This window comes from Micrasema longulum, unplaced genomic scaffold (assembly GCF_059751315.1).
Source record: "Micrasema longulum isolate JH-2025_06_02 unplaced genomic scaffold, ASM5975131v1 h1tg000900l, whole genome shotgun sequence".
Lineage (NCBI taxonomy): Eukaryota > Metazoa > Arthropoda > Insecta > Trichoptera > Brachycentridae > Micrasema > Micrasema longulum.
The window spans coordinates 656012-673821 of NW_028278091.1; the positions used below are offsets into that span (position 1 = coordinate 656012).

The 17810-nt window shown below is 34.4% G+C and overlaps 1 protein-coding gene across 8 annotated transcripts in view; it reads left to right on the top strand.

The window, feature by feature from the left end:
• Positions 1 to 17810, top strand: part of LOC148278274 (NAD kinase-like) — a 55760-nt gene that overhangs the window by 24886 nt on the left and 13064 nt on the right. For all 8 annotated transcript variants that reach the window (XM_088231650.1, XM_088231651.1, XM_088231643.1 and 5 more), the window contains 4 exons: positions 4596 to 4679; positions 14051 to 14180; positions 15426 to 15620; positions 17229 to 17331. In XM_088231650.1, coding sequence (XP_088087776.1) covers positions 4596 to 4679; positions 14051 to 14180; positions 15426 to 15620; positions 17229 to 17331 — 512 coding nt within the window. The remainder of the gene's footprint in view (positions 1 to 4595; positions 4680 to 14050; positions 14181 to 15425; positions 15621 to 17228; positions 17332 to 17810) is intronic.

Consider the following 17810-nt stretch of genomic DNA (forward strand, 5'->3'; position numbering starts at 1 on the left):
AAACGTCAAAGAAGGAGTGATTGTTTCTAATCTAATTGCAACTAAGATGGAGATCCTTTTTAGGGAATATGGTGATTACTCAACTCGTTGTTTACTGTGAAGTAAAAAAGCTTTAAATTCTATATTCTTAAAAATCTAAATCAAAAAACATATGAGACTCGCCCTATCCTGAACTCCATACAGTAGAAAATGTTTGTTTCTTTTAGAATATACTATCTCATTTTAAGGAACTCGTTTAGAAAATAAAAATGAATGTAAAACGAACTCCCTCTCGAAACACGAGTTTTACTATATTAGAGAACATTATTATTAATTATGTATCTACTTACTCCGTGTAATTTTATAATTTTGAATCGGGTTGTGGTCCCGTGGCTAGCGTTGCGGACTCACGGATTAGAGGTACGAGGCTCGAACCCCACTCTAACCCTCCTTGATTTCCATTTTCTAACAGTGAGTTATTTGCAACTCGTTGAAAATGGCCATCAAAATTGAAATATTTGGGTATATGGGAACGCAAATATTTCTTTTTTTTATAAATATATATATATATAAATATATTATTTGATTGTGAAACAAATTTGACCGATAAATAATAAAATGTACGTTGTCTACTTAGTTAAAATACTGTTTTTTGCATTTAGTGAAGAAAAAACGCGTAGTATTTATTTAGGAGTTTTTAATCGACGTGATACTTATTTATTTGAACGTGGACGGTAATAGGCTGCTTTAATGTGTACATTATAAACAACAAATTTGATTAGTCATGTATCATCAGACATCGGTCTTCAGTTATCTTCCATCACTCGTCTCCAGCATCAGTCCCTCTTCGGTACATATTGTCCTAAACCGCTTTCGCGTAATGGGCCATTCCATCTGGTACTGTGCAATTCGCGAGTTGTCCAAAACCCAAAACCATTTTTCCCAAGGTTGTGATTTGGGATGGACTACAAACAACATTGTTTTGAATTAATTAATTATTTATGGATTATTTAAGTTTGCGTGAGTGATTTATGTAGTAATTTGTTTCTTACGCGATTGTTATCTGTGTAGGTGTTCGTTTGTAGATGATGCGTTGTAAAAACATGATACGTCAGAATAGTTACAAGTATTTAATTGAATTGCATTGAATCCTCAGAGTACTGATGCGCATGCTCATTGCTCTGAGATTTAAACACTATTCGTGGCACCTACAAAGAGGATTCTAACGAAATACATTTGAAATTTAGATTTACGTGTGTATATTATTTTCTTTGAGAAGGCATTTTATCCTGTACAATCATTTACGTAACGTTTTCAACCTTTTTTTTTTACATATTATACCAATAGGTAATTTCGAAAGATTAGAATGTTTTTTCATTCTCTCATTCCATGGTCTAATGTCTCCCTTTTTTATGTACGTTTTAGAGACATTACATTTTTTTAAATTAATAGACTGAATCTTTATTTCAATTATTTACTATTCAATAAATCATCGTGTAATTAATAAATTCATTTTATTTTATGTCGTCAATTAATAGTGTTCTCTAGTGTTCAATCAATGGGGGATGAACTGACCGTGGCTTTTGGATTTCCAGCTTTTACCTGTACAAGCTACTATAATATTAATTTATAAATGTCTCGAATATTATCTCTCCGCCATCTCCATCCGTCGTTTATCAAACATCAGTTTCTTAATGGGATGATTTTTTAGCATTTTTTTTACGGTTTTCAAAATAAATAACTATCTATGTACGTACATAAATCACATTTTTTTAAATGCGAGTCGCTTGTTATATAGGTTTCGAGACTATTTTTTTTTTCATATATCGAATGACAGACATAATATTGAGTTTAAAGAAGCCCAATAGAGCCCCGTATAAGATGTACGAGACTTGCGGTGAGTTCATCATAACCACGTTTCTAAAACACGATTTTGTGATGTTATATTAACGAGATATTGGTCAGATAATAATTGTTCGGTGGGTATGATGAATATACTGGTTTCCATACAATCTTTAATAACCTAACCTAACTTAAAAATATTTTTTAATGTTTACTAACATAAGTAAGCAAAAATTGTGTATTTATCCGATTCACCGACATAATAATATAGGCTATTTTCCTCGCCTAAAACAACATAAAGAGGTTACTTTTAACAACTTTCGGAGTAGGTAACAGTGAGCCTTGTGTTTTAGGTACTGATTTATTTCATGTAATTTTCATATTATTATTCAAACTTCTAATCTATTCAACATTTGCTCTACTCACATAATCTTTCTTTCTGATTTAATATTTTTCATTTACTACAGAAATAAGACATGTGATAATTTTCAATAACATCATTTCAGTTTATTGTGTTGTTTCGAGAAATATTTCCTCGCTTTTCTGTTTTGATCATAATTGATGTTTAAAATATCAGCTGGTCCTGAAGAAGAGTGATTTACTCTTTGCATGTAACTTCCAACTTCCAATAGCAACTTTTCTGGGGTATTTTTTCTAGTTATCTGATAAAGTGATTAATGCTCGTCTGTATTTTACTATTTATTTTACTTGTTACGTTTTTCTTTCACTTCAATAATACATTCAGTTTTTCAACATCTAATGAGCACATTATGCCTTAAACTATTAGCTACCAGCAAAGCGGCCGTAATCCTGAATGTTTTTTTGACAAATAATTCGGTTTTATAGCCAACTTATTTTTCATATAATTTTTTTATCAAATTTTGCATTACCTACCTAGGTATACGTTTTTTATCTGTTACCTTGCCAATTCATGCAATATTGCGATTTTCGCATATAAACTAATTTGAAAAGTCGAATTATATTCAGAATTTCGCCTTTGTTTTCCTGTAGTTATATGCTATTTTGTTTAATCGTATTTAAATAAAATACAGTGCGTTCGAATGTTTAATAACTCTATGTTGATGTGTTAATGCCTGTCGGTGAACCAAGTAAACATACAAATTTCGTTTGTGTTAATAGGCACATTAGAATGATTTATATGAAAACTTATTGATACGGACACCTAAAGAAGACGGTATTCATTTTTTTCCTCTTGTTCCGGTTATTTATTGCTTTGCTTATGCATGCAAAGCTTTTTTCCTAGTATGTATATATTGTACAACAGTTACTTTTCATGGGTCTGGGTCCATTCCTTCATTATTTTTTAAATATTTTTACTACTAAGGTCTTCAGAAAGTCAATGTATCTTTCTGCAGTGGCTTCATTTTTTATTAATTCCTCTGGGTTTTCAAAAATTTGGCCTTATCGTGCGCACATTCGTTTGCAGTTTAACCTCTCGACGTCAAAGATAGGACAATCGTGTAATATATGGAGGACGCCCTGAGAGATGAGTCCATCGCGAGGAGCAATTATTATCTCTTTTTTCGAATCTATGAAGATATTTTCGGAAAGCGCCATGGCCTGAAAGCATTTGTGTTAGCTCGTGAGTCCGCCCAAAAGTATCCAATATCTCGGCATTCGTTAAATTTTTGAAAAACAATTTCGTTTTTTTACCTGTATAACAAAGGTGAAATCTTTTGTTAATATGAAATGGATGGTTTGACTTACCACAGTTTCGTTGCAAGGTAGCGTGAAATTAAATGAAAGATTTACTTACATTGTTCTGAGATTTAATAGATAATATAATGAATCCAAGACATACAAAGATGTGATTAAATTAAGAAAAACACTGAATGAATTAACCATGTCACGAATTTAAATAACGTGGGTATTTGTAAGTTTTAAAGAGAGAGAGAGAGCAAAAGCCAACTGAACCGAAGCAGACCGAGGACACGCAGATTCTCGCGTGTCGATGTCGTGCAGTTCCGGTGTGTCTTGCGCGGTGTTGCTAGTGGTAAAACTACGGCGAAAGTGCGTGCCCATACTGGTATTAAATATTTTAATGAACTCTACTTACCTATTGTTTTTGCTTAAGTATACTTATTCATTAACGTATTAGGGTATTTTGTCTATCTTCATGCAATTTTATTTTTAGTCTATTTAATTTGACTCTAATATGTGAAAAATCTTGGTTTCAACTATGAAGACGCGGTAAAAAAATCGGTGTTTGTAGTTAAGTTTTCTTTAGAAAATTTCAATTCATACAAATATTCCATTTCCATACGTAAATTTGAATATATTATATTGAACGATAATCTAATTTAAAAAAATCCTAAGAAAAATTCAAATGTACCTAATGCATATTATAGGTATTATAATAAATATCTTATAACCTTTCATATTATGAATAAATCGATATACGAGTATATGACGAAAGATATTCATAATCATGGTCTAGATGCTTCTAGGCTCCGTAGAGTATTTCGAAATCTTCAAAAAATAATGTTTTTTGCTGGAAATGTTAAATTATTGATAAACATAACACTAGTGAAGCGGTTTTTGTGTTGATATTTGTCAATAATTGACGTCCTCAGCCAGCAAATGTATATACAATATAAATACATTACAATATTACAGACATGACAATTTGGTATTCCATTACTGAATATATTTGTGTGTATTAAGGCAATAGTATGCACATTGTAACCTTTGTTTTATAATACAATATGTTTGTGGTGTATTTTCCTTATAGTGTGAATTCTGTTCTGTTCCAGGCGAACGCGCTCGCTAAATGCGCCCTCGCCGATACAGCAATTTGGACCATGTGGGAGGATTATGAAAAATTCGGCTATGGTCATGTAAGTTTCTCTTCAATCTATTATTTTTCCACTATCTGAGTCATCTTCTGACATTGTGTCAGTAAGGGAGTACAGTGCTACGGGAAATTGGTCATGAAAAATGTTTTCTTACACGTGGAAAAATTAGAGCATTGTACGGCGAAGTTTCTCGAAAATGTGTGAAAAAGTTAATAAAAATTATTTTAATGTAAATAAACTTCATTAAAACGCCACAGATAAAGGTGAACAACAATCAATTAGCGTTGTTATGTGTTGCGATAGATTTCCGGTTTACGGGAAGCCAATTCACCAATCAGCTGAAGTCACCGTAGAGAACTTGTGACGTCACAGGCGGAGTAATTTCAAAATTGCAAAACTTAAAGAAATCATAGTGCTTATACTACAATACATAAAAATATTCTAAAATTTTTTTGGCTTCCTTTGATAGTATATTAACAAATAATAAAAAAGACACTGAACTTCCTATAAAAATTACTTTTAGCCGAAACCGAAACCGCAGCCGAAACTTGTTTTATTTATGTTTATGTTTATCCCCAGATTTATGGACGGGAATCACTTTTGCAATCTTCCACAAATCAGGAAAAATACATTCACTAAGAGATTTATCACATATCGTGTACAATGGTTTGCTTAATTCATTACTGCAGTTTTTTTATAAATATAATATTTGGTATCTGATTAGGCCCTAGACCCTTTTTAACATCTAAATTTTTAAGAGAAAAAAAAATTTTTGCCTTCTTATAATTTACCCAAATATTTCACTTTGAGGGCCATTTTCAGCGAGTTTTAAATAACTCACTCTTAGAAAATGGGTATCAAGTTGGGGTACAGTGGGATTCGAACCAGGGACCTTTGGTCCGTGAGTCCGAGACACTAGCCACAGGACCACAACCCGATTACATCTTCATTATTTTTTATGTTAGATAGGTTAAATTGGTAGTTTAGTGGTGTTGTTACCACCTTTATGTAGGCACCTAGTTGGTGGCCTAATTTTGTGATGTACAAAGTTATGTGGGTGCACAGAATGAGAGCAAGTAAAACAGGGTACTTACGTTTTACACAAAGATTTATTCACGAAACTAAACTACTGAAGCTAACACATTGAAAGAAGGATTCTAATAACTATATTAGGCAAAATAAAATGAAGTTGGTAAATCTAAATTGGCGGTAATTTTGTGCCTCGAAGACGCGTGCGGTGAGGTCGGAATCCGGTAGTTTTTTCTTCGCCGGTTTGGCCCGTTCGTACGCTCTACGTCGGCGTTCGGCAATGTTCGGCTCGTGCCGTCGTTGTCGACCCGCCACACAGCCCCCTTCCAAGTTTTGAAATCTGTTTTTCAAAACTGACGCTGTATCACCCTCCTGCCGCTACGCGTTGTGTATGCCGGTTGTTCTGTTGGTGTTTCCGTTTCTGCTGGACTGGCTCGTTCTTCCGCTGTCTGGAACGCCGGCTTGCACCTGTCCAGCGAAACCTTTTTATGTTCGCCATCCACGTCCAGTGTTACCGTCTTTTCCGCCCTGGTGATGACCTTGTAGGGCCCCTTGTAGTTCGGCATCAGGGGTTTGTACACTCTGTCGTCCCTCAGAAACAAGTGTGTGGCTCTCTTTAGTTCCGGGTGGATGAAAACGTTACCTTTATTGTGGTGCTCGACTGGCCTTGGTTTGACGTTTTGCATGAAATTTACCAGTTGCCTAGTGTAGGAGTCCGGGTCAATGTAGTCGTTCGTCTGCTCCAGGATGTCTGCTGGTAACTTTAGTTTGCACCCATACAGCATCTCTGCTACTGAGTGCTCTGCATTCGTGCGCAGTGTGGCCCTCAGTCCGAGTAGTATGGTGCTGATCGATTTTGTCCACGGAACAGGGTGGTGAGCTTTAATGGCCGTCTTCAGCGTTCTATGAAATCGCTCGATCATGCCATTACTTTGTGGATGGTAAGGCGTCGTGTTGGAGTGTGCTATGCCTGATCTGGAACAAAACAAGTTAAAGTCCGTAGACATGAATTGCCTACCCTGATCAGTTATAATTTTCTCCGGTACGCCGTATCTCGCAATCCAGTTGTCCCAGATGGCTCTGATGATTGTGTGGGTCTGGATATCTGCGATAGGGATTACTTCCGCCCATCGAGTGTATCGGTCGATACATGTGAGGCAGTACCTCAGTCCCTCTGATGGTGGAAAAGGTCCGATGAGGTCGACATGGACCACGCAGAATTTCTGTCTCGGCATGTCGATCTTGATGATCGGTGTCCTCGTGTGTTTGTTGACTTTGCTCTTCTGACAGGGTATGCAGGCCTTCGTCCAAGCTGCGCAGTCTGCTTTCATATTTTTCCAGACGCCTCTTTGACTGATGGTCTTGGTCGTGGCGTCGGCTCCTGCATGGTTGAGGTTATGCACTTGGTTGAAGAAAGATCTCTGTAGCGTTTTTGGGATGTACGGTCGCATGTTGCCTTTGTTGAGATCGAAGACGATTTCTTGTCCCTGCATGTTGGTTTTGATCAGGTTCAGAGCAGTGTTCTTGTCGTCCAAGAGTGCGAGTAGTTCGTTGTCCTGCCTTTGTTCTTTATGGATCTTTTCGAACGATATGTTTGCCTCTTGTTCGATCATGTCGATTCTTGATAAGGTATCGGCGACGACGTTGTCTTCTCCTTTTATGTATTTGATGTCCGTGCTGAACTGTGAGATGTAGTCTAGATATCTGAGTTGTCTGGGGCTTTCTTTGTCGTGACTTTTCCTTCTAAACACGAATTGTAGTGGTTTATGGTCCGTGTATATACAGAATTCTCTGCCCTCCAGATAATGTTGAAAGTACCTTACAGTCTCAAAAATGGCTAGTAGTTCCCTGTCGTACGTACTATATGAACACTGAGCCTTGTTCAACTTTTTTGAGAAGAAACTTATCGGTTTGTAGTTGATGCCGTCTGTGGTTTGTTGTAGCACGCCTCCGATTGCGTAATCTGAGGCGTCTGTCCACACTGACATCTTGCTGCTTTCCTCTGGGTAGCTAAGCTTAGTGGCGTTGATCAGCGAGTTCTTGACCTCTTCGAAATCGTGTGTAGTGACTTCGTTCCACTCTACTTTTCTGTTGTCATTCTTTTTTGCTCCCTTGAGGTAATCGTGTAGTCGTATCAATTTGTGTGCTGCTCGTGGTATGAATCTTCGGTAGAAGTTTCCCATGGCCAAGAATCTTCTCAACTGCTTAATGGTTTCTGGCTTGTTGAGGTTCGTGATGGCTTCCACTTTTGTTGGCGAGGGTCCGATGCCTTCAGCCGAAATTTCATAACCAAGAAATAACAGTGTTTTCTTGGCAAACTCGCATTTAGATGGGTTTACCACCATTCCATGATCTTGAAGTCGCTGGAACAAAGCTTTTAAGTGTTCCACATGTGTTTCTTCGTCTGGTGAAGCGATCAATATATCGTCGATATATGCGTGTACTCCTTCTAGACCTCTTGTGACTTCGTTGATGTGACGTTGGAATGTTTGTGCAGCGCATGATAGTCCGAATGGCATTCTTACAAATTCAAATAACCCGAATGGTGTGGTTATAGCTGTCTTTTTAATGTCAGTTTCATTAATTGGAATTTGGTGATATGCTCGTTGTAAGTCAATTTTGGAAAAAATTTTACAGTTAAATAAGTCATTGCATATATCGTGGATATGTGGCAAGGAATAACGATCAGGTACCGTCTGTGCGTTTAAGCTACGGTAATCGCCACAAGGGCGATAAGTACCATCGCTCTTCTTCACCATATGCAATGGAGAGGCCCACTCACTCTTGGAGGGTCTACAAATACCTTGAGCCACCATGTGATCGAACTCTTGCTTCGCCTGCCTCAGTAGTTCTGGGGACAGCCGACGAGTCTTACACATAACGGGTTTGCCACGGGTATCTATATGGTGGATTGTGTTGTGTTTATCCAGCCCTGCGTATGGTTTATTGATATCTACTAGTTGTGGATACTTCAATATGAGTGAGTGGTAAATGTTGGTTTTGTCTGTTAATGATATGGAACATGTTATGTTGTTGTTTGTGGAGATGTCAAATGCTCTGACTATCTTGCCGTTTGTATTGTCTACTAACCGTTTGTTCCTAACATCTACTAACAGGTGGAAGTTGTGGAGAAAATCTGCTCCTATAATAGGGCGTGTCGTATCCGCTATTATAAACTTCCATGTAAACATTTGTTTACATCCCAGATTCAGTGTTACCGTGGTAACTCCGAAATTCTGGATCGTAGTCCCGTTCGCTGCATAGAGAATTAGCTTAGACTTTTCTCCATGGCGTTTGTGTAAAGATCTAGGAATTAATGATATTTCCGATCCGGAGTCAACGAGGTATGACACACCGGTATCCCGATCTTTAACAAAGAGACGTGTTGTGTTGGTTGAATCAGCCGCCTCCGCTATGATTCGACCATCTAGTTTTTTGAAGCTAGATGCGGTTTAAATTCACATGGTGTGACGCATTTCTTAGCTTGATCGCCAAATTTTGTGTGGAAGTAACAAAGAATAGTTTTCTTGTTATTTCCGTTGGCCCTATAGCTTGTTTTGTTGAAATTGTTGTTGTATTTGTTGTTATTGAAATTGTTACTGCTGTTACTTGTTGTGTGTTTGAATCTATTGTTATTGTTGTTGTGACTATGCTGTTTGTTGATTGTGTGAAATAAACTCTCTACCTTATGGGTTAGAGCTTGTACGGACTGTTCTAAACTACAAATGTTATTTTTATTGTTGGTACCTACTACCGCTACATTATCCTGTGTGTACACCTGTATTAGGCGATCTGCTATCGTCGCTTGCCTATCCCAGTCATCTTCGCTTATGGCTAAATGCGCTTGGATCGTCTTGGGCAGTTGTTGTATCCACAAGTATTGCAACGTCGTTTCGTCTATTTGTAAACCTATTGCTAGCGTCCGCATCTCTCTAAGTAGGCTGGATGGGTTTCGATCCCCAAGCTGTAAGGAAGAAAACAGTTTTTCTCTCCTTCTGTCCTGTGGACAGCCCATGCGTTGGATTATAGCTTCCTTCAGCCTCGTATATTTTGCTCGGTTCGGTTCCATGAGTAAAATATCTGAAACTTGTTCTATGTGCGTTTGTTCAAGTTTTGACACTAAGTGACTATAACGTGCGTCTTCTGAAACTATGTTTGCCAACTCGAATTGTGCTTCTATCTGTTTAAACCAAAGTTCGATGTTGTTCACCCATAGCTGTGGTAGTTTAACGCTAATCCTATCCGTGTGGAACATGTTGTTTGCTGTGTTGATATTTGTCAAGTCAGTGTTGTCCTTGTTAGCCATTGTTTACAGTTTAAAAATATTCGTTTTTAAAAAAAAAATTCAGAAAAATGTATGTAATAATGATTACAGTATAAGTTAACATATTGAAATAAAAGTATTCAATAATGAGTGTAGTTGTATTAAAAAGTTAAGTTTAAATTATTAGATTTAAATTTAAATTTAAATTTAAATTTCAAACAAAAATATTTATTTTTTAAATGTCAGAGTCACTATTTGTTATGTATGTACTGTGCAAGTTATAGAAAAGAAAATTAAAAACAGAAAATTTAAATAATTATTTTACCATACGGCGGAACACATTTTCCAACTATTAGGTATTTGTATTCTCCAAGCCTGAGTGGTCCCCTCAATATTAATATTCCTTTTGATTGTCCGTTGTACAATATATCAAGTTTAAAAATGTTTATGGTAAAACTTCAAATCTGTAACACATAATAACATGCATAGCCTAGGTTAAAAATATAAACATATATAGTACAGTCACACGATATAATGTATATAGAAAAAAAGTATGGATACTAATGTCCACGTACTAAGTTAAACATTCGTCGGCTTAGCCGCCCGAATATCTGTTTGTTTGATAGTTTCAAGTTGTTTACAAAAATAAAATCTAACACATTGAAAGCTAACACATTGAAAGAAGGATTCTAATAACTATATTAGGCAAAATAAAATGAAGTTGGTAAATCTAAATTGGCGGTAATTTTGTGCCTCGAAGACGCGTGCGGTGAGGTCGGAATCCGGTAGTTTTTTCTTCGCCGGTTTGGCCCGTTCGTACGCTCTACGTCGGCGTTCGGCAATGTTCGGCTCGTGCCGTCGTTGTCGACCCGCCACAGTAGTATCTATTATTGGATATTTTGGATGTATTTGAAATTTCGGATGTATTCTGAACAATGTTTGATTTACTGCAAACATATGCAAAATAATTCGAGAACATTTCAGCTACGGCAATTCCATCACTGGCGCGTTCATTTTCACAAATCATAACTTTTGGAATGCAGTTGGTAGCACGCTGTGTTTTAGTAAATGACCAGAATACCTTAATATTTTCTACCAAGCCTTCTTTAACAGATTTTATGTAAGTTCCATAGCATTTCTTTTGCAGAGCTTTGGATCTTCTTCTTAGGTTAGATAATGCCTCATAAGCAAGAGGATTATTGTATTTTTTGCCCTCGTTCTCATTTTATTTTTCTTTTTTAAAACATCAATCAATGCTTTACTAAACCATTGTGGATAGTAATATAGGATAAGTGGGATAATATCTCTTATAAATTTGATTTACTATTTTCAAATGGGGCACGTCTATTTATTATTTTCCATAAAATTTTATAGAAAATCAAGACCATATCATTTGTATTATGCTCTCCGAACTTCATCTTCCAGTCTTCAGAAAATAGGTCTTAACGGCAGAGTTCGTAGTTACATTTTTTTAAGTTGTATTTTTAAGTTTCGCAATTTTCATTAAATAATTGAGTATTCTCAATTTCAAATAAATTTCGATTGCTGGATGATGCTGATCAATTGCTACAATACCGTCGACGGGGAAAACTTTTAAATTATTTTTATCAGACAAAAACAGATCCAATATTCGTTTTAGTTACCGTCAACGATAGGTTGCGATCGCGTACGCGAAGTTAATTCATTGTTAAACTTACCTCAACATATTTATTTTTTAGAATAATATTTTAAATAGCAGTTTTATTTATTCATTTCTTCTGATTCTCAGATCAATAAGTCGAGGCTTTTCCTTGGCTCTTAAAAAAAGATAAATCATCACACCTAGCTAATGCTTACATAAAATAATGACAAACCACAATAATATTCAAGGTAATAAAATATTTTCCCGATAATCAATATTAATTACATATATTTTAAAAAGTAAATATTTGCGTTCTTATGATATACCGAACATTTTAATTTTGGGGCTATTTTCAACGAATTGTAAATTAATTCGGATCGTAAAATGTTGCGTAAAATAAATATCTATATAAAGTAGGTAGTCAATAACAACAATAAGACATTTAAAATTGCAAGTAGATATTTATAGCAATTTACTGGGTACAAAAATACCTTTTCTTAGGCTACAATATGAATATAGGTATAATAATTAATTAAAAAAGTGTATTTATTGTGTCCAAGTACCATTTATTTATTTTTTTGGATTAAATTTAAAGGTTCACCTGCTTTGCATCTCTTTCTCAAATAAATATTTGCATGTATATCGCGATTTGCTATATCTTTTTTCCAAATTGATGAGGGCAACGCTATATTTACTGAAACTGAGATACATTTAGTAAGGAAAAACATGGCAATAAATTATTTAAAAAATATATATTGTACAATACAATGCTTAAAACAATGTGAATCGCCACAATTTTCCCGAGTAATGATTACATCTTCGTATCGTTAAAACGATAACTCACATAGTACGTGAGGTTCATTTTTAAAAATATTGAAAGATAAGATATGATTTTTGATAAGCTATAAAATGCCCCGTTAGTTAATTAATTACTTATTTGGGAATGGCGAGAATTAGGCGTGATATCTCCAGTAAGTGTAATTAATTTTCATTTTATAAAAAATAATGTATTCTGACGTCATTTTACTACTTAATTATTTTTTACGTAACTGTGTAAACTCAGTGTTATAAAATTTATTTTTATAAAATAGAATTACAAACTTTATGTTCACTTTAACTTGACGATGAAAAATAACATTTGTTATTTGGCTTCAAGAAGTTTGGGGTAAGGGACTGACATAATTAATTTGTTTTTGTAACCAAGCTTAGTATTTTTATTTGAAATAATATTATTCCGTACGATTCAATATAAATATTATTTCCATATGAGCAGTGCTTTGTTTTATTTCCATACAAGCTTAAAAATATTAACTACTTATTTCTCTAATCTCTTGGCCCTTTTTATATGTTAAAAAATATAAACAATTAAATATAATAGTACTAAATGGTGCAAAAATACCACATCACAACTGCAATATACATTTCCACAGCAAAATTTACGTACCTTAAGTTACCAGAACACAACACTGGTTTCATTATTTAAAATTCCCATAAATATGAATTAATATATTGACAATATTTAAGTATATCCAAATGTTGGTAGAAATAGCTGGGTGGCTCCCTAGGGGGTAGTCAAGATTGACAATTATTGCAAAACAGGAGGAAAATATTGTTAAGAAGGGAATACGGCTGAATTATTTCACCTACCACCTACTAGGCAACACGTGAAATTCAGCCAGGTGAATCTCACCCACATCAATAAAGGTTTTCAGATATTTTACTTCACAAAAGTCAACTGATGGAAGAGTAGAGGAAATGTGGATGTCCAAACATAGGTAAAATTGTGAATTTTACACAGTGTGTAAACTGGTCACTTAAACGAGCCAATAACAGGTCATAAGCCCTCTAAATTCTTAGACTTACATATTCCCATCTCAAAAATGTTTTCCCTCTCTGTTGCAATAAATTTCAAATTAATATATTGCTTAAAATTTAAGTTTACCAAAAAAAACATTTTGTTATTTAAAATATTTGTAAAATACCTTTATAACTTGATTTCTTTACAAATCAAAAATATTAAAATATCTACACATTGGTTTTCATTTACTCCTCTCGTAATTACAAGAACCTCTTTTTTGGGTAGTGTGAGCTTCTTAAATAGTAAATACGAGTACTTGAATTTTGTTTGTGTTGTTTTAAAAATAAATCTGTTAAAAAATATTGGTTAAAAAATAACTATCCTAGAGGTAGACATTTTTAAAAATATTTTGTAAAATTTGAAAAAACCCCTAAGGGTTATAGAAAAAAAATTGGATTAAAGATTTTTAAAAAATAAAAATAACTAAATATTGTTCAATATTTTTTTCAGTGCATATAGAAAACAAAATATTTTTTTTCTATCCACAGGAATCAATTTTAGTCTGAAATGGGTAATTATGAGAAAGTCTGTAATTGGACATTTATATATTTAATAATGTAATAATATATTTCATTTTTAAAACAAAATAAAAATTTAAGCAAGCATGGTATTAACGATTTATGTATTGAATATTATTCTAGGCAAATCCAGGACCCAGCTTCCCAACGCCTGACGTGGTACAAGCCTCCTCTTACTGTGCTAGTGATAAAGAAGGTTCGCGATGTTGCTGTTTTGGCCCCATTTGTGCAACTCGTACATTGGCTTATTCAGGTTGATACTGGCATTTATCTTTAACACTGTACTTTATATTCAGGTGAAAACGATATATATTATTATAAGGTGATAACCAATAAGGTGAGACCAATCGGGTCTGTTGCACTATCAATATGGTTTGTCAAACCACTATTTCGACAAACCACATTGATAAAGTGTAATGGCCTTAGCAAACTAAAAAATCTGTATTATTTCATAAGTGAGACCTATCGGTAATTATTTTTTTTTTATTATTTTTTTTTTTACTTGTATTTTGTTGATAACATTAAATATTAGATATTCATGTTCATGAGAGAAATCTCTGCAAAAAGAGTGCATTCTCAGTTTGGCCGGAATTTAAGTTTTTTAAAATGAAAATTGTGAATGTTGAATCAATTTTGCTACGTGAAAGTAACATAATCGTACACCATGAAACCGTAATGTCCAGGGACTATGAAATATTTCAGTCTAAGAACACCTTGTTAAATAAATATTTCCTGCCAACATTGCCATGAATCGAACCCGAGGTCTCTTGCATGGCAAACAAATGTACCGACCATTAGACCACGAGCCCCAATGGATTGACACTAATGACATACATATAATAATATTGATTGTATTCAACCTAAGCAATATATTTGGAATTGTGTAATCATAAATTTCTACTGCTTCCATACTTTTTTGTATATTTTATATTTACCCAAATATTTTAATTTTGGAGCCATTTTCAACGAGTTGTAAATAATTCACTGTTAAAAAATGGGAATCAAGTTGAGGTAGAGAGGGGTTTGAACCATGTACCTCTGATTCAATAACAGTATTTGTGTCTTAAAATTTATCTCTTAAATTTTTATTATAAATTTAATTCATTCCTCGATATAAATAGATCTAGTTCTTATAACTTCCTAACACATAAGACATAATGCCAACAAGTTTATACACAAAAATACAGTCCTTAATACAAAATACAATCTTAAATAAAATTTGCTCATGTGTGCATTCCAAAATGTTTTTATAAAAATCATGCAAATGTGCGTGCTGACACAAGCAAAAATTGTATGTTTACTTGGTTCACCGACAGGCACTAACACAGGCTTATTAAATATTCCAACGCACTGTGCAGTAATAACATTTAACCTATAATTAAGTTACGAGTTTATCTAAACACATTTTTTACATTACTGACTGGATACCTCCGAGGTATATCCAACTCTTCTGTGTTAATAAAATAATATTCTGTAAAAAACTTTAAATATTTAACAGGAAAAAAACATGGTTGTGTTTGTGGAATCCTCCGTGATGGACGACTCTCAGCTCCAGCCGTACGGAGACTTCGGGCAGATCAAGGATCGTCTCATGACCTTCCGGGACGGCAAGGACGACCTCACAGACAAGATCGACTTCATCATCTGCCTGGGAGGAGACGGCACTCTTCTCTATGCTAGTCTCCTGTTTCAGGTTCTTTTATATTTTATCATACCTCAATAACGAATTACAAAATAAAAGCCATTTAAAATAAAAATCCTCTTCGCCTCAAGACCAGTAGGTTTTTTTATCACAGAGCTTATTATGACTTTTTAACCTGTATTTTTTTTTTCTGAATTTGACTTCTCATTCTTTTTATTTTATTTACGAGTATAAATGTATTGCACATAAACACATATTTATTACCAGGAAATGTATATAACTTTAGAGCATTTGAACATTTATATGGAGTGTCCTCTGGTTAGGTTGGTCTCCATGGCTCAGCCTGTTCTAAGATGGAGATTTTTTGTGTTCGAAATTATAAGTAGGTTCTAAACTAATGTTGAATGACCAGTATAAGAAAACAAAGCTACAGTAGCGCCTCGACAATCCGGACAGGCAACAAACAAGACCTTGGCAGATTACCAAAGCGTCCGGATTGGGGTATGTAATACTTTGATGGTAAGAAAACATATATATTTTACTTCAGAAATTTCTTTAATTATCAACAGACAACCTCGATAATATTAACAATAGTGAATACTAACCATGCAGGAAGGCTGTGCGTTTGAAATTAAGCTAAAAAAATAGATGTTTAAGTAGTTGTCGCACACGCAGGTCGATGATTGACAACAGACTGCTCAGCGTGGCACTCGACGCAGGTGAAATAATATTATTTTGTTTATATCGTATATTCAAGTTTAATATATGAGTCAAAAAAATCTAAATATCTTTAAAAATCTAAATACGACTTGTCCCATCCAACTGAAAATTTGGCATTTTCAGTAGAATGATACAAGTCACATTGATTGGTGTATTTTAATTTAAAAATTGACCAATAGTCTACATGCATTCCATTAAATTCGATATCGATTGCGTAAAGGCAATACAGCTGATACGCCATTCGTAACTGTCAGTTTAATTGCCATAATTAACTTTAGTTATATAGCATACGATAGTAGAAATGGATTTTCTAATATAAATCGACAACACAAAATAAACTGCATTTAAATTTATTTTTTATCTTTTTTTTTACAAAACCGCAAGGTTTTTTGTTCCTCCTGAACATTTTGACGAATAGTTTGTCCTCGGCATTGAACTTACATAGACGATATTATATTATATTTTTATTTATTTATTAGCAAATATTTTAGTGAATGTGATCCTTAGAGTGTATACATCTATGTGATCTAATTAAATGGTCTTTTCATCAAAAAAATCATCATCATATCATCATCGTCATCGGTACACCGATCGCAGCCTATCTTGATAATTTTTGTTACGTGATGGTAAGATGTTATCTTACACTTCAGGTGTCAGTCCAGGGACTATAAAATATTCCAGTGTAAAGCAATTTTTGGAATAAACAATATTCCATGTCAACCATGTTGGGAACCAAACCTGAGATGTCTTGCATAATAGGCAGACGCACTGACCATTAGACCATGGGGTAGACAAAAAATATCAATATCTGACATGTTGTAATATTAACTTAGATAATATGTTCTGCAAAAATATCCCATATTGGATATTGATTAGATCATATTTAATTTTATTTTTTCTGAAACAATAATAAGCATACTTCATATTTATCTTTTCTAGCAATCAGTTCCACCCGTGATGGCTTTTCACCTCGGTTCACTTGGTTTTCTCACTCCGTTTGAGTTTGAAAACTTCCAGGAACAAGTGACTAATGTTCTAGAAGGTTGGTACATTTTGTATTTTTTTTTTTTATATTGGTTTTGTCGGATTTTCAGACCTGGTGGCTTCCAAAAAGAATTTCAAGGCTTTTAAAAAGTTTTGCTATCATTTCGGCGAATTGATCATGTCCAATCAATTTAATTCCAGTCAGTGAAGAATTTACTTCCCTTTTTTCCACAATCCAATGAAGTGCAAGTAATGTACTTCTGGATTACCTCCTTTCAGCAAAAAGATGCCAAGGCTACCAGATTACAGAGAGCTCCTTCGGGCAGCTTTCCTCGTTCGGCAACGAGCCATTTTTACGTATATGTGGGCACCGCCAAGTAGACTTATGTCCTCAAATACGGTGTGCGGTATGTGGTGGGCAATGTGTTTTTTTATTTAGTGGTAAAATTAATTTTCTCCAACTAATATAACATAAAGTCTACACACTTCTTTTTTCAATCCAATTAATGCAATATTTTCTAAAAATCCATATAATTT